This window comes from Mytilus edulis, chromosome 6, assembly GCF_963676685.1.
Source record: "Mytilus edulis chromosome 6, xbMytEdul2.2, whole genome shotgun sequence".
NCBI lineage: Eukaryota > Metazoa > Mollusca > Bivalvia > Mytilida > Mytilidae > Mytilus > Mytilus edulis.
In genome coordinates this window covers 59267212-59286211 of record NC_092349.1, presented here as the reverse complement: position 1 = coordinate 59286211, position 19000 = coordinate 59267212, and the positions used below count along the sequence as shown (strand labels likewise).

The 19000-nt window shown below is 31.6% G+C and overlaps 1 protein-coding gene across 1 annotated transcript in view; it reads left to right on the top strand.

Annotated features, from left to right (window-relative positions):
* LOC139527995 (uncharacterized) overlaps positions 1–19000 on the top strand; it is an 80331-nt gene that overhangs the window by 19999 nt on the left and 41332 nt on the right. Inside the window, exons 9-19 of the mRNA XM_071323755.1 lie at positions 309–480; positions 1393–1499; positions 2985–3131; positions 3917–3969; positions 6212–6356; positions 8209–8315; positions 9218–9308; positions 11459–11571; positions 12361–12577; positions 13570–13598; positions 16124–16252. Of these exons, the coding sequence (XP_071179856.1) occupies positions 309–480; positions 1393–1499; positions 2985–3131; positions 3917–3969; positions 6212–6356; positions 8209–8315; positions 9218–9308; positions 11459–11571; positions 12361–12577; positions 13570–13598; positions 16124–16252 (1310 nt within the window). The remainder of the gene's footprint in view (positions 1–308; positions 481–1392; positions 1500–2984; positions 3132–3916; positions 3970–6211; positions 6357–8208; positions 8316–9217; positions 9309–11458; positions 11572–12360; positions 12578–13569; positions 13599–16123; positions 16253–19000) is intronic.

Here is a 19000-nt window from a genome sequence, read left to right as displayed (position 1 = left end):
CACATTGAAAATCTGCATTCCTGCATCAAATTTTGCTAACTTGATAGAAAATCTGGACCTTGAGTTCTCTGTTTTTTACAATCCAAGATGGAGGCAGACACCCATACCACCTTAATCGACAAAATAACAACAAAAACGCAATCACAGGAATATCAGGTGGGATAATTTTATGTGTATGAAGTTAAACACCCGCATTTGGCAAAATAGAAGTAATATGTTTGTTGAAAGGTTTTTATAGTTTATCTACAGCAGATCTGTCTTTCGTATAATACATACATTTCTTGAATGTATTTCACTGTTTCTTTTAGAAGTGAAACACACTAACGTAACATGTGATGAATGTTATACGTATCCTCTGCGTGGCATACGATGGAAATGTCTTCACTGCGACAGCTATGACCTTTGCACAGTCTGTTATATGGCTGATGAACACAATGTCAGCCATATCTTCAGTCGAATCCAAAGTGAGGATTCGAAAGGGTAATTATAATCAGTTTTTTTATTCATATTCTGTAGATTCGTTTGTTTTCGTTGGTAATTTCGTGGATTGAGGAAAACTAGCATTTTCGTGGATATTTGATTTCGTGAATTTTCTTATATCTTAATACTACACCTACAAATATGTACAAAGAATTTGTTATTCTTTGAATATTTGAATTTAATGTTACTTGTACCCAAGAAACCCACGAAAAATAGTACAAAACGAATAATGAATTCATAGTATTATCTCCTTTAGACGAAATGTCCTGAAAGTTATTTTAGACTTTCGAAGGTTCTGAAACGAAGGTGAAAATGTGTTGCATTCCTTCAAGTCATATAGATTATCTAGTTGATAAATTGACAACAATGAAATGTAGATATTTCTGACTTTCTTTTCTTTTGAAGCAATGACATTTACATTCTACATTTTAGATATTTTAGAATTTGTGATGACTCGCATAATGTCAAAAGATTATTTATATTGAGTTATTTGCTGTATGCTTTTGATCCTGAAAATCACTGTAAATAGACATGTTTGATTTAATTTCTTGGAACATCAAAGTTTGTGCTTATAACATCATTAACACAGGCTGATTTTTTTTTAATCTAGAAAAGATACCTTTTTCTTATCTAGTCTTTTTTTTTTAATATGATCTGTTAAAAGTTTATCTACAGTCAAGGTTATTAAATTGAACTTATTATAGAACTCGTGATTCTCAGGGTTTAGTTTTCTATAGTGTTTTAGACCTTTTGTAGGTTTTTTTCTTTAACAGTTGCATATGAATGAAAAGATAGGCAATTTATTTTGCAATATACATAACTACCTTCCAGTTTAACAAAATTGAACACTAAAAAGGTTTAAAGAAATTAGCTGATTTCATAAAACAAAATTCTTTTTTCTCTTTGTTATAGAAAAGAAATGCCAGCACGGTTTGATGTGAAATTGACAGGCTATGCATTTGCATGTGGCATTCTTGAGAAATCAGAAGTTTCGCTTCGGAAAGATAACAGAAAAAAAGGTAATAGATTTACAGGTAGATGAAATGGCAGGTTATATATGAATGTATATCAGGAAATTAAATTTGTTGACAAAGATATAATACGAAGTGAAGGGCATAACTACTGCAAATAGATACCACATATAATAATCGAAAACTTGAAGTGTATTTGTTCAATCTAGTTTCATTCGATTACTCTGAATTTTGTATGTAACATATTACAATTGATAACTTAATCAAAATGTATCATATAACTTGTAAGATGGTATGATACTAAACCCCTCACGGGGAGGATTGTGCCTGATATTCATATGATGAAGACATAATTTTTTCAATCAGTTTAATTGAATTCTGGAGCTGGCATGTCAGTTAACTGCTAGTAGTCTGATGTTATTTATGTATTACTGTCATTTTGTTTCTATGCTATGGTTACATCTTCTGACATCAGACTCGGACTTCTCTTGAACTGAATTTTAATGTGCGTATTGTTATGCGTTTACTTTTCTGAATTGGCTAGAGGAATAAGGGGAGGGTTGAGATATCACAAAGTTTAACATGTTTAACCCCGCCGCACTTTTGCGCCTGTCCCAAGTCAGGAGCCTCTGGCCTTAGTTAGTCTTGTATTATTTTAACTTTTAGTTTCTTGTGTACAATTTGGAGTTAAGTATGGCGTTCATTATCACTGAACTAGTATATATATTTGTTTAGGGGCCAGCTGAAGGACGGCTCCGGGTGCGGGAATTTCTCGCTGCAATGAAGACATGTTGGTGACCTTCTGCAGTTGTCTGTTCTATGGTCGGTTGTTGTCTATTTGACACATTCCCCATTTCCATTCTCCATTTTATGTCAACAACGTGCAATAATTATAAAAATAAGTTATACACCGTTAATTCGAAAATGGTTGGTATTTTTCCCTTAAGAATAGCATTTTGAATTTTGAGTATAACCAAATGTATGACAAAAAATACCGAACTCAAAAGCAATTTTCACACGATATTTTATAAAACATTACAAAATCAAACGTCATTTACTAACAAAACGAAAGGAAAACAACTGTTATATACCTTAAAAAGTATGTCGGAGCCCATATGATTATTTTATATCATCAAAATATTTTTATTTTTTTTTAAATAGCTATGGACCGGAAATCGAAGGTTCGATGATTTTAAAACAAACGTGAGCACCCTTTTCGATTTTATATGCTTTATACCAATATTTTACTAATTTGAAAGAAACCCTGTCATTAATATTTCTTAAATTAAAAGAGAGACACATGCTGTAGTTTCGAATTTCAGTTTGAAGTTGAATGCAAAGTGTTACCATTTTACAAATCAGAATTACTTTCCCTTTACATTCAGAAAGTCTAACTTAGGTAAACTATGTATAATGTTGTGGATTTTACCTATTTGTATCTATTGTAACTATTGGATTTTCATACGTTTACGTAGAAGTAGATGGCACTATTAACATATTGCTGTTGTTATTATCTAAATGATTGATTTCAAGGTGTAGTACTAGTAATTATCGAGGATGTTATTGAAGTACAATGGTTGACTAATCATAAAAGAAGTCGACACAATATTCTGGAACTACAATGCGAGGACAGAACAGCAAGACAGTTTTATCCGGACCATCTCCCGATCCTTGGAAAAGGTAAGTATTATTTTCTGTTCCAACCATGTACTTAAAATACATGATCATGAGTCACTGTACTAAAAAAGGTAACATCGCCCTTATCTAAAACATTAGCAGTATGGAGACACATTAGACAATTGATAAATTTGTATATATAACTCGTGTATATTAATCGAAAAGTTGAAAATACAAAAAAACATACGTCACATCTCATCATTTGACACTATGAATATGGTTTAATTATGCCCCACCTACAAACGTATGACATTATGTGTTCTGGTCTGTGCGTCCGTCTGTTCGTTCGTTCGTTCGTTCGGTCGTTCGTCCATTCGTCTGTCCCGCTTCAGGTTAAAGTTTTTGGTCAAGGTAGTTTTTGATGAAGCTGAAGTCCAATCAACTTGAAACTTAGTACACATGTTGCTTACGATATGATATTTCTAATTTTAATGATAAATTAGATTTTTTACCCAATTTCACCGTCCATTTAACATGGAAAATGATAGTGCGAGTGGGGCATCCGTGGACTTTGGACACATTCTTGTTTTTAAAATCCTAAAAGTCTTAATTCAGAATATATTGGAAGAAAGTATCACTATTGCAAAACTCATATTTGTAGTATTTTACAATACAGGTTCCAAGAGGAAATATATATATGTAATTAAAACAAACGTAACCTTTAGAGAGTACAATACGCTCATCATCGCTCATACAATGCAGTGAGCCAGACTGACCGTATTGGTATCGTTTTTGCCGTGAAAGATGTGCTTTAGATGTTTTTAATAATGATGATTTGTTTTAAACAGATACTCTTGGCTACCTTGACGTTGATTTCAGCCACAACAATATAGCTCAAAAGGTAAATAATATGTATTCACATACGATCAATTATTTTTTTAATAGAATTCATATTTTCTACAATTTCATACACATATTAACGATATAAACTGAAATCTTATTTTCCTCTCTTAGTAAGTCTCCGCACGGGATATTATATGCTAACGAGTAAAAATATGTTTTTGCCTCAGTAGTTTTGACACAAAGGCTTTAAGACATTTTAAAACACGTTTAAAATTAAGTCTTACAGCAACAGGGATTAATCTATTTTGTAAACTGAACATTTTTAAATTGAATGCATTATTGAGTCAGTGAAATTTTTATAAAAGTCTCATTACGAATTTAATGCACACAATGACCATACGGCTATATTATTTATTATTCGAAAAGAAATAATTTGAACTTTCCGTTTTCAGGGTTTTGTTGAAAAGTCAAAAAATCGCTCGGTACAATTTTAATTTAAACATGTTCAAATGTCAAAAATTATGCAAATTAACCAAACTGGTCTTTTCTTGATCTTGTATATGTGAGTTTTCTTAAAATACTATGATTCGTATTTCTCCAATAAATATTACAAATATTACAAAGAGTAAATAACTGTAAAATGAAAGAATTGGTAACTTAGATTAATATCTTTTTGTTTCTACAATAAACGCGGTTATCGTTTATAGTTCAAGGAATTTATTTTCAACAATTTAAACTACAATAATGGTATATTATTATGGGAACGACCTTTTATTGAAGACAACATAAAATTACTGCGTGTTATTCGCTTTAATCACTCACATTTTAATAAGCGTCTCCAACCAAATTATATTAACTACTTCAATTTTCATTGGAAAATAGGTAAAAAAAAATGAGAAAAATGCGGAATTAAAAACAAACTGTGTTAGTTATTCTGACTGGTTTTTACTTTCTTAGTATTTAATAAAGAATAGTTCGACATCAATCTCTTAATGATTAAGAAGATACAAATGTTTTGGTTTTCATGTTTTTTTTTGTTTTTGCATTTTCACTAAAATTTCTCGAAAATACTTTTTTTTTTAGAAAAACGAAACGTCAATTAAGTATCATTTTAAATTGAATTTGATTAATGTATTTGAGTCTATGTTCTAAACGTTTGCTTTAATATGATAAGCTAAATTTCTGATATCTAGAACATTTAGATTTGGCCCGTCCGTGACCTATGATCTTGATATGACGAACATCAGTCGGAAAGATTATTTGACGACATCGACTGGATACAAAACATACATAAACTCATCATAGATACCAGGATTGAATTTTTTATGTACGCCAGACGTGCGTTTCGTATACAAAAGACTCATCAGTGACGCTCGAACAAAAAATCCTTAAAGTGTTTTTATAATGACATGCTTACGAATGATATAGGATAAAGCCGTTTGCTAGTTGATTACATTTAAACATAACTGTTATAATTAATGTCATTACTCTAATTATTAAAAAAAAAGTCAACAATAATGAATTCATTATATAACTTTATTTTCAAATATTTAATTGAAAATAAATTAAAAATATACAGGTGGAAACTATTACAGTTTATTGTACCAACCAAAGAGCATTTATTACAATTAAAAATAATTAATAACAGTTTGTGTAAATTTTGTAACATAGAAGAAGACTATGCTCATTTTTTTTCAATTGTTCTTATTTGACAAGATTTTGGCAACAAATATACAACTTCTTGACAAAAATAGAAATTTAGATTTTCAATAAAATTACAACACATGATATTTGGATACAAAATTACAGACAACAAGTATTACCAAATAACTTTTTTGATTACAATTATTAGTTTTTCAATATATAAGTCGTACTATGTATCTGAGCAGAAAACAAAAAAACATACATGTAGACGTCTACATATTTTTTGTTAATGAATACACAAAGAGAGTAGATACCAATATTAATGGACATACGACAATACGTCCAATATTACTTTCAATTTAAAGAAACGAAATCATTGAATAATTTTGTTTAATATTGTTAATATAGAGTTTTATAAACAAAATATATGTCAATTAACTTAATCAGCTTATTATTCCCTGGTTAGTCAGTGGATTGTAACAGGGTACGTCAAGATAAGCTTGGAATCTTGATGGTGTATGTAACAAGCATTATCTCATGAATAAAATTATTATGTAGTTAAAATAAATCAAATAAACAATTATTAATTGAATATAAGGATATACCATTTTATATATACTGAAAAGTGATGGTAAACTTTTAATTAAATTATACAGATTCAGGTGAACATTCGGTATCGGATCGAAAAGGAACAGACACGATCATATAAACCTGTGTTGTACCTCATTTTTGCAAATAATCAAGACACAGAAATCAGTAAGAACAGATGTACACTAATGGATGAAGCGTTTGAATATTCAAGTAGGTACATTTAAACTTAACATTATAGTTATAGTATGCATACAGGTATGTTATGTCTATAACTCTTTTTGCAACTCTCTATACAAGACGTATTGCATGAATTCATTTGCATGTCTCTAGAGTATAGTCAATAATTGTGATATAATTCCAATTTTTCGTTAATATTAACGTAAGAGAAACAAAAGATATCAAATTGACATCCAAACTCGTAAGTCAACAAATAACTTTACAATGTCTAAGTAAAAAATGAAAAACGACAAAAAGTTCAATTAATAGTAAACAAAACAATTCACAGATAGCAAAAACCTAAGCAACACGAGCCCGTACTAAATTAAAAGCGATATCATCAAATAATGATAGATACAAATATTATCTTACTTAGAAATTTAGTGTCATATATTATATGTTTAACATTTCCCATAGATAATAATAAACATTTTATAATGATATGTTAGCGCCTCAATATTTATGAGTCTGGTTAAATGTTAGAATTAAATTATTATTGAAAAAATTGCACGCGATTGACTATTTTTGTTAAGTATTGCAATAAATTGAAGATATGGTTTTTATTATCATCATAATGAATTGTAATCCGCGTTAAAATCATTTCAAAATTAAGAAATGTTACTTGCTTATGCATAGCTATAACTTTTGGTTTTGGTTAAATCCTATTTCGGTTTGATCAGCTCTTTAACGTTTCTATCAGAATTGAACTTTCAAATATTCTGACCTTGATAAAAACAGAATTATTGAATTATTGTCGAACTACACATGTACTGCAGTTAAATTGGAAGCATTGAGGTTATTGAAATAAAGAACTAAACTTTTCCAAGTCAAATTAAGGAGCATATGTACTACATGTATATATTTTTATTGTTTAGACCTATATGATATCTTCTCTCACTGAATTATAAACTTGTTCCAAAAGTACTATCTACATAATTAAATCGAATTATAGACTTCTCAACTGCCTTATACTTCAAAAGAATAACTATAGTACAATATGAATTATAAACTTGTTCCAAAAGTACTATGACAAAACTGTAATACCAGAAGAGATGAAAAAGAAGAAAACATTTTTTGCCGATCGTCATTTTGGAACATATATCGTTAGTCAAAATAAATACCTAATGTATTGAATTGAAAAAATACGATTTTGTATCTGGTGTATTGCATTGAAAAAATTACGATTTGGGGTCTTCAGTTACATTTACAGATAATTCAAAATTCCGTCACTTTTTCAGATGCTATAAAATTCCGTCACATTCACCGTTGTCGTCACATCTACAGATGTTAACAAATTACGCATATTTACGATGTTGTAAATTTAACGTGCATATAACTATAATACTTGTCATAACTATGTAAATTTGAATTCTCCCTCGCATTTGTTGAAGTAAATATGTGTCCGAAGAAACGAATGTATCCATTATGAACTGCCTCATTTTATATTGCAGTAATTAAGCAGAAGCCATATTCCAATCTTTTGTTTTGTTTAAAACTATCGAAGAATACAACTGATCTTCGCAATTTCATATTAATTAGCAGCAGAAAAGGAACCCATTGTTCAGCAGTTGAAGCTTAAATTATTCGGATCAACTCATGGTTTTTTGTTTTTTACGTTGGGATATTTTTCTAAATCAAATGTAATATTTTATGGACGGTTATTTTCTTTTTTCGTTTTGCCACTTTTTTGTATGTTTTTTTTCGAATTATGATTTTTTAATTGTCCAATCTAATACCTGACTCCTATTGTTTTGTCTTTAACGAATTTATCTATATAAAAATCAAATCACTTTTATGTAAGAATAAAGACATATCTCAATATAATTCTGCGACAATCATCTTACAGAAAGAACAAAATTACCATGCCATGTCATCGGGAAGAAGGTTCTGTTTCTGCATGGTTCACTACGTGTTGTATGTATTCACCCCACCACTAATGCTCATACAATCAAGGTAACTGTACTTATTTTTGAAATAGCAAACTACTTGTTTTTACATACAGATGTTCTTTAAATCCGCCGGACAATGTTACTTTTCATATACGATTTATATTTTAAAAGAAACCAAATGCATAGCATTCAATCTTCTTAACCATCTGCAATAAAACTTAAAGGTTTGTACATGTATAAACTTTGACACACATGTTTGATTACGTTGTTAATCTCTTCAAACGATTATCGTCTAACTAAACTGTGATTAACTGTCATCTTTAACTGGATAGATATACTTTGCTTATAACTGAATTAAGAACCTTTCGTTATAAAACCGAAGCCCAAGATGAACGCGTCTTGAACACATTGTTTAATTTTGAATAATGCTTTCTCAAAATGTGTGTTCATATGCAATTGATACTATATGTTTCATTAACCACTCTGATTTATATGATGAACTTTCTTGATCTGTCTATGCCATGTTACGAAAGGTAGAGTTTAACGTCTAACGTGTTTTCTTTTCACACTTTGTATCTCGATGATGACGGTTTAAAACAAACACGTATTTTGTACATGTAAATTGGTATCCCTTTTTGTTTTACTCCTTTTCTAATTTAAAATCAAAGGAAAGTATGTTGTACAACAAGTTTTATAGAACTCATTGTCATCATATCGCTAAAGAGTTTTGAGTTTGATATATAAATTGTCATGCTCATAGGTGAAGCTGTTTGTGCGTGTGTTTTATTTCATTGTTGTTATGGATTCTTTTTTTAATTTTTTGTTCTGTGTTCTGTATTGGCCTGTGCATTTAATTTCTTATTTGCATATTTATCGACATTATGTTTTTCTTGGTATGAACATATTTTGTTTTATAGTGTTTGATATAATAACATTATGTAAGTTTTTTGTTTCAATCTAACATAGGAATTGGTGAAGAAAGGATTTAGAATTTTTGAAAGAGGGGATACAAACACCGAAGAAAGTGAAATTAAATACTTCATCCGAATGGCAGAATGTACGTATTCTGATAGCATAACATATAGTGGTACGTGTATGTAATGATATATGTGATTTTAACTAAAAAGAGGTCACTAGTTTAGGGGCCAGCTAAAGGACGCCTCCGGGTGAGGGAGTTTCTTACTGAATTTAAGGCCTATTAGTGACTTTCTGTTGTTGTCTATTTGATGGACAGGTTGTTGTCTCTTTGACACATTCCCTTTTTCAATTCTCAATGTTATACTGTATTGCTGACAAATTATAACACGATGGTTTTCGATATCAAAAACAATTACGTAAATTTACTTAATTTTATCATCGGCACAAAGGCATCATTCGTTAATATAAATAAACATGCATACATCTTATACTGTCAGGTATTTTACTTTCATGTTAAGCTAGAATAAATAAGATGTGTTTTTACATTGTTGATTCGGATTTTGTTTTAATGTCCTATCTTATAACTGTCCACTAGGATACGCGTATAATACCCAGAAAAAATTCATAATGATTGCCAATCGACTTCTTTATCATTCTTTATTCATGTTGTTTTTAAGCCCCAGTCCCACTAGACCACGATCGCACCACGCTCACCGCGATCTAAAATAAATTTAGATCGTGGTGAGGTCGCGGTATGAGCGGCATAAACATGTAAATTTTTGTTGCTTTCACGATGCTACTACGTCCTCTCTATGCTTCTACAAAGATCCCGCTACGATTATACCACGTTCTCACAGCGCGTATTCTGCGACCTCACTACGCTTATCAAGATCGTTCTACGCTCTTCACCTTCTCACTACGACCATACCACGAGTTATCCGATTGCAACACGATCTTACTGCGATTATAACACGTTCTTACCACGATTATACCACGTTCATAGTGCGATCTTACTGCGTTCTCAGCAATAACGTCAACATCGTGTTCCATATCAATACAGTTCAATTCCTTCTATTTCTGATTAAATCGTAGATTTCTCGGAAACAATACAGTCTTGCCACCAAAATTTTCCAGAACACGTGGGCATGGTGGTAGGAGTTGATGTAGAGGCAGAGGGAGCAACGTAACAAATTCTGATCAAGCAGAGATGTCGGACCGACCAATCCAACCTAAATTACAACCTATTGCTGGTCCATAAAGCTCAATATTTTAGTGAACGATAGCAGAGATGACATAGATGTATCAATATTTATAGGAAGATGTGGTATGAGTGCCAATGAGACAACTCTCCATCCATGTAACAATTTATAAAAGTAAAACATTATAGGCAAAGGTACGGCCTTCAACACGGAGCCTTGTCTCACATCAATCAGCACGTTATAAAGAACCCAAAATATTACTAGTGTTAAACCATTTGAACGGGAAAACCAACGGTCTAATCTATATAAAAACGAGAAGCATGGTCGAGCCGTGAGAGCAAATGGATAATTACATTCAAACAAACAAAATCTAGGGAACTGTTATATATATTTTATGTGAAAATGACAATGAGAATGATGGTCGTAGTGTGAACGTAGTCAGGTCGTAAGAAGAGCGTGATGAGGACGGCAAGGGCGTGCTAGAATCGTACTATGGTCGTGAACAGCGTGGTAAAGTCGAAGTGGAAGCGTAGTTAGGTCGCAGTGAGAACGTGATGGTCGTAGTGAGGTCGTGATAACGTCGCTGTGCGATCGTAGCGCAGTCTCTCCGAATAGAATCACGCTTTCGCTACGCTCTCGCTACGCTCTCGCTACGATTGCGATCTTACTACGATCTTAGTGCGCTCTCACTACGCTTCTACTACGACCTGATTTCGCCACGACCGCACTACGATTGTTTTGAACATGTTCAAAGTTGGCCACGCTCTTCACGATCTTGAACACCTCACCACGACCGTGATACGACCTTACTGCGATCTACACGATCGCATAACGATCATCAAAATTTGCATTTTTTTCACAGATCGTAGTGCGATCGTGGCCTAGTGGGACTGGGGTATTATTATGAAATGCTTTTAGTTTGCAAATATCATAAAACTACGATTCCGGCACATGAGCCATTCAAACTATCACTTAAACAACTGAAAAGTATGTGACCTAATCTTATTCATACGAAATAGTGCAACAGTTTGATTAATAATCATTGAAAATAATGATTTGCATTATAATGCCTAACCCTTTTCAATTTCAGATGTTTTAGATGAGAAAGTTTTACCAGTAATCATATCCATTCGGAATGGAGGACTGACTGAAGACGTTTTAATTAGTGCTAGTATTTTGTTACTCCCGATTATTCGATTGAAGGTACACAATTCTGGTAACAACATTATACTTATACAAATGCATCGTTTGTATATATAAATCAAAATTTAGAAATCTTACACATTCACTTATCTTTTTATAGGTAGTTTACTTCCAAACTTTTATATTATTTTAAAATTAGCACAAAAATGTCGTCATTCTCCTCAAAATCTAATCAAACCTTTACACCGACTTATTTAGAAGGGATACAATTATGATACTTTTTGCATGTCGTTAAGGATGGTATATTTTGGAATGAATATTGCTATCCTATTACTAATAGGGTTTAGCATCAGAATAAACAAAATTTTAACTTTGTGTTGGCTGGTTATTTTCATCTCATTAATTGTATGATGGTATGATACTAAACCACTAATGGGAGCTTTTTTTTTTTATTTGTGCTTGATTTTGATATGATGAAGGCAATTTTTTTTAATCAGTTTAATTGAGGTTCAGAGCTGGCATGCTAGTAAATGCTAGTAGTACTTTTTTAATCTACGTTTCATTGTCAGTTTCCTTAGTTTCTTCTGTCACTTATTAGTATTATGCTATTGAACTGGGGCTGCTTTTAAACTGAGTTTTACTGTGCATATTGATGTGTGTTTGTATATTCTACATTTACTAAAGTCACAGGGTGGCCTCGCCTTGAATTTATAATAAAGATGTACTACTTTTTCTTGTAATTAGAACATATATTTTATTGATGTTGGCAACATATATAATATTTAAGATAACTCATTTTTTTTTTCGGAAGATAGAATTTGTGTCTCTTTTATATTTCTTTTATCGTAGAAAAGCAGTCCAGACGTTACTATTTTGACATTTGAAAATGGCTCCATTGAAAAGGCAACTGAGTATATGACAAATTTAAAGACTCCTTGGACTGTCAGAAAATCTGAAACTCTCATTGCAATTAAGAATGCAGAAACATCAGAAGAAATTTCAGCTATAAATGAGGTGCAAAGCAATTTAGATTTTGAAGCTCTTATATGTCATGTGGTTATCGGAGGTATGTCTATTTTAAATTACGTTATAAAACTGTTGATGTACATCCTAAGATAGTAGAGGGACATTATGTTTTCTGGTCGATGTGTCTGTTCGTTAGTCTGTTTTTCCAATCATCTGGAAAATATACACATGCTCCCTATGATATGATCTTATTAATTTGAAGCCAAGTTAGGTAGTTGATACTAATTTCGCGGTATATTGAAATTAGAAAATGATAGTGCGAGTGGGGCATCCGTGTACTATTGACATATTTTTGTTTTTAATATGCTGATAAAATGAGAGCATATCCTTATTAGTAGGGGTGGGCTAGAGTGATACATATCCGAAAATGTATTCCAGTTGTACAATTAGGATATAACTGTATTGTATTTTAAACTCCGATGGCATCAATTGGGGATTTGATGGTCGCAAATTAAGTTTACTGGTGACGCGTTATAATTAGCGGAGACAGTAACGGGTATTTGCGACCATCAAATCCCCAATTGATGCCATCGGAGATTTAGATACAATATTGTTATCTCCATTCTAATGAAACTGACAGAAAACAACGTTAAAATCTGCATTCAAAATATGTCATATGCCGTTTGCGATTGCGCGTATGTCCCATAGCATAAATTGTCAATTGATGTCATGTAAATAAGTGACGTTATCCAATCAAAATGAACGTTACAAACGTTGTTGCATTAGAATTTCAAATTAATTGTTCAATAAAGATCATTTTTAGTGTATGTTCAATGAAGAATAATATGAAATTGATGAATAATGAAGTTTTTTATTTATTGTCAATACACAAGTGACGATTTTCGAATGTATTGCTTTTAAAAGAAAATGTTCCTATTCAATTAAAAAAAACAAATAAAACAAAAACTGACTAAGTATACAATTATACAGTTTGTACTTTAAGAATACTTTCTCTATTGGTCTTCCTAATTTTTTACTAATACAAGGTCCAACATGCCAAGCCCTTTAAGATCATTTTTTTTTTAATTGCAGTCTCAATTTCTAACAGGCAAAACGTATACGTAAGTTTATGTTAACATGCTAATAATATATTGTTTTATTATAGCTTTCTTAAAAGTAACAGAAATTGCATTTTATTAAAAACAAAGCAACACAAAACACAAATAAACCACGCGATGATCTTGAGTACCGATTTGCAGACAAAAGAAGGTGCTTTTTTTTTTAGAGTTGAAGTTTATACACCAAAAATGAGAACTGGCATGTAACTGATCTTAGGAAAAATTTGAATACAGATTTGGTTAATGTCTTTTTTCCAACAAGAAGACAATTCTGAAATTTCAAACTAATAACAATAGAATGTTCCTACTACAAATCAATGTCAACGTGAAAAATTATATTTTTGAAGGGGCACAGGCAGTAAAATTCATGTTCATCGATTTTAATTAAATTCTCATATTTGATTTAAAACAATGTAACACTTTTATCCAAACTATGTAGTGTAAAATAAACAATTAACAGGGCACTGACATGGAAATACATAGATTCTTTTCGTATATTTTTAAGCTAAAGGCCATCTTATAAACTATCGAGTTGACCTCTAAAGTCATCCAATGACCATATAATCGATGTAAACATAAATATAGATTTTTATACAAAATTAATCCATACTGGCTGCTAAAAGCGAATTATTATTTCACTATTTCCATTTCATTAATGATTGAGCAAAACAAAATAATATATTAGATTGTGTATCTATCTCTTAACTAGTGCCCCCTCAAACTGTGTTAGTAAACAACAACGCGTAGCTACTTGAAAATGGTTGAGGGATGATTAGTGTTTTAAGCTACATTGATACGCTTCGATTGTTTTGTAAATGTTTATATATATTTATATACATATATGGAGTTATTTTCTTTCAGAACGACAGGTCATTCTTTTTCAGAATCAACCCGGACGATACCATATTTCAATGATATATGCTCTAAGGCATAAAATAATGACCTGTGTGAGGTCATTATTTTCTTTGATAAATATGCAATCTATGATTTATTTCAAAACTTTATTCGTCTAATAGTATTTTGTTGCCGATTTGGAAATTTATCTTTTAAAGTTCAATCGATGATAGGTGTAAAAGAAACCGTCATTGTAGTCCCGCTTTTTAATTTTAGAAACAAATAACGTGAAGTTTTGTTAATTTATCGCTACAATAAAGAAACATTATCATATGTGTCAGATAAATTTTAATGTAGACTTTCATAAAATAAATCCAGATTTAACATATTCGTATGTAAGATTTTGAAAATCTTATTGAGTCAAACTGAATAGGTTGATTGATATTTGGTTGCTTGCTTAACGTACAGTGGCAAATATGTCATGCATGTTCAGAACGATACACACTGAATAAGAAATCATACTGTGACCTACATGTATTTATATTCGTCTTCGTGTCAGTTCTTAACTTTTTTTAAATTTATATATACCTTTTACTCTATCAAATTATCAACTAATAAGATAATCTTATATTCTATTGAGTAACCCACGAAAGGGTCGGGTGCGGAGGGTATATAATTATATCCTGATTATCTTTTAATAAAATGTATTGCTATTCAAAAGACAATCTTTCTGAATTTTTCATTCGATTCAAGTAAAATTGTTAAAAAAATAACCACTTTTCCGCGATAGAAATAACGTAACAAATAGAAAAAAATATACCCCTCCCCCTTTTACATAAGCTAAGTGGTACAATAAACTACTTACAATGTGTCTTGTATTTGTCATACACTGTTATCGGATAGTAACAATACATTTGTGTCTTTTATGTACTTCATTCAGTTACAGTAATATTTTTATTGTGTATGGATAATAATTTTTAAAAGGTTTATATCTAAATCATTTAGTGAGTTTTAATTATTTCACATTCTAAATGAGCCGCAGGGCGTATTAAAACCTGAACGCATTAGAAAGGAATATCCCACTTTAGTGTTGTCGGTAAAATATGATACTAAATTTTACAAATCTTTATAAAATCAATATTTTTTTGACGGTATATAAGACAGATAATGCATATTTTAAGGTTTTTCTTGTCGTAGAACACACCGAGGGGTGTCAGGATTGTTCAAAGAAAGACCTCCCCCCCGGTCGGTCTTTCATTTGATCAATCCTGACACCCCTCGGTGTGTTCTACGACAAGAAAAACCTTAAAATATTCATTATCTATACCATATTGACTTTAAGGGTGTTCGCTCCTCTGTTTCAAAATAAAAAAGCTTCCGAAAAGACTGTTTAAGATGAATGGCATAAAAGTAACAGAACTCAAAAAGCACAAAAGTTAGGTCCGTGGCCTTTTAACATTGACATCTTTTTTCTTTAAAAAAAAAAGCACTATGGAAATAACAAACATGTTATACGATTTTAATGAATGCCTATTTAAACTATATGTAATAACATTATGAAAAAAGAGCAGAGGTTAGCGTACATTTGTTTATTAGCATTAAACAGATAAATTGGAGGCTACCGAATATTTGACAAAAATTAAAAATACAAGAAGAGCGAATATCCTTAAGTAAAACAATACAAACAATTTTAGGAGACAGACAAAGAAATGTTTGTAAACGTATTATCGATGTACCTTTTGAAGATTGAAAAATGGCGCATTCCAGAAGACGCCTTTCAGCTGGCATTTGATCATCGATCTATTGAATATATTTATGAACAGGTATTTAAAGTAAAGAAATATATTAACCTATTTGCATTCAATTTATAAGATAGCGCAAGATAGATTGTACATCGTTCCCTTAAATTATAAAGAGTGCCATTATCAAACTAATGGTTGTAATTAAGGACAATTAGTCCAATAACGTATTGAGCATGAACAGTTCTATCTTGGTGCCGAACCTTATATGCTTTAGTTTCACAATATAGAACTAAGATGTGGTATGGTTGCCAATGAGACAACTATCCACATGGTTCTAAAGAGGTGGATGTTAGCATCTTGACTTACATCTAGAAATTAACAATGAGGATCGGTTGAAAACAAAACGTTACGACAAAAGAGATGATTCAGCTTTCCAATTGTTAACTTTTCATTTCTAAGTAGCAATATTCCAGCAGCATCTGCGTACGGGGTATATATCTCCCAATTGATACGATATGCCCGTGCTTGCATTTCCTATCATGATTTTCTTGATAGAGGGTTGCTGCTCACAAGGAAGCTATTAAACCAAAAGTTCCAAATCAAAGTTATTAATCATCCCCTCGTACATTTTACGAACACCATCACGAGTTGGTTGACCGTTATGGAATAACCGTTTCACAAATGATATCGGATATGTTCCTTACGTCGAAACTACAATCCCCTTCCCTTTCATGAATGTGACCTACCGAATTAGACTATTTACCGGATTTGTTATCACATAAGTAACACGACGGGTGCCACATGTGGAGCAGGGTCTGATAACCCTTCCGGAGCACCTGAGATCACCCCTAGTTTTTGGTGGGGTTCGTTTTGCTTATTCTTTAGTTTTCTGTGTTCTGTTATGTGTACTATTGTTTGTATGTCTTTTTTTTATTTTTTTGCCATGGCGTTGTCAGTTTATTTTCGATTTATGAGTTTGACTGTCCCTCTGATATCTTTCGTCCCTCTTTTAGCAATAATTGGCAACCGTACGACATTGAACAATGACAAAACCCCATACCGGATAGTCGGCTATAAAATGTCCCGATATGCCAAAAACAATTACTTCAAGAAATCTAATTGTCTTATTTACTTGTTATTAATAACAAAAACTGAATATGACAGACATAAACCAACAAAATAAACACTAAACTACCGACACCTTGGGAGGACAAGCACATGTAGCCTTTTCGCACATTGTATTCAACTGTGTTTCATTGTTTGCAAACTTCTTTACCAACATTATCCGATCAAGCAACAGTTCCATGATTTTTTTTATGCAATATAGTTATCTTAAGGAGAATAAATATATATTTGTGAAAGTAGATATAGGACGATGTGGTATGAGTGCCAATGAGACAACTCTCCATCCAAGTACCAATTTATAAAAAGTAAACCATTATAGGTCAAGGTACGGCCTTAAACATGGAGCATTGGCTTACACCGAACAGCAAGCAATACATGGCTCTCAAAAATTACTAATGAAAAACCTTTGAAACGGGGAAACCAAAGGTCTAATCTATATAAAAACGAGAAACGAGAAACACGTATGCACTACATAAACAGAGGACAACCACTGTACATCAGATTCCTAACTTAGAACAGATGTTAACATTTGCAGCGGGAGTAAACGTTTTAACGGTACCAAACATTATCCCTTTCCTGAAACAATAGTATAACATCACACCATAGAAAGACACACTATAAAATATCAAATGGAAGCCTTAACTCAATCGAAAACGCAAATTAACACACAATCAACAAATGAATTTGATATGTGATGAATGCAATTACATAGTTAATAAATATTATAAGTGATAAATAATCAAGGTAAAAATGAAATAAACCGATTAAAACAAAGTTAAATATGATACCGCTGTGAAATATAAAACATTATTTAGAAAATCAACTTTTTGAAAAAACCTGCATCATATATATTATACACAGCAAAATGAAAATAGTTTTGTGTACAATCCTCTGTTCAGGAAAACCAAGAAATTTCCTGTATATCAACAAAACCAATCCAAAACTTGGCACATATAAATAGATACACATAACATATAAATCTATTTGAGTGTGAATGTATTAGTACAAAGATTAATTTAATTACCCACAAACACATATAATTGGCAAAGAATATAATTATAACGTCGTAGAGAAGACCAATTAATGACCATGGGCTGTTTACAGCTCTTTGGACGGTTTTTTGTCCCTTTTTGAACATTCACTATTTCATTCTCAATTTTAAAACACATTGGAGTATAGCGCAAAGTTGTACAATGAGAAACATTCATTGTCAACCGATGCAAAGCTACTTATAACCTTCTTAGCTATGCTTATTTCTTTTCTGAATATTTTGTTATAACTGACTATCACATTTTAAATTTAAAGTAATAGACTTTGACATCTTGTACATAATAACCATCTTTATTCAATGAAATACCGACTTTATTAAACGCCTAAATGAAGGGTAAAATGTAAGAATGTCATCTAGTACTCGAGTACTCGAGTATTGCTCGGTAGAACCGAGTATCGATTACTTAAATGTAGTCGACTAATCGGTTCATATTATAATGTTGTTGCTTTCTTAGAAATTAGATATCAATAAAAATTGATACAAAATTAAATACCATTCGAGTGTTTGCGTTTAACTGTCATTTATAATCCCCTCCAAACAGATGTAGGATAAATGAACAAGACCACTTTTCCGAGGCTTCCACTTTTAGCTTAATTAGTCATTCCTCTACCTCTGTATCGTCAGAGCATATGCTTTAATAAGTAGAACGGTTA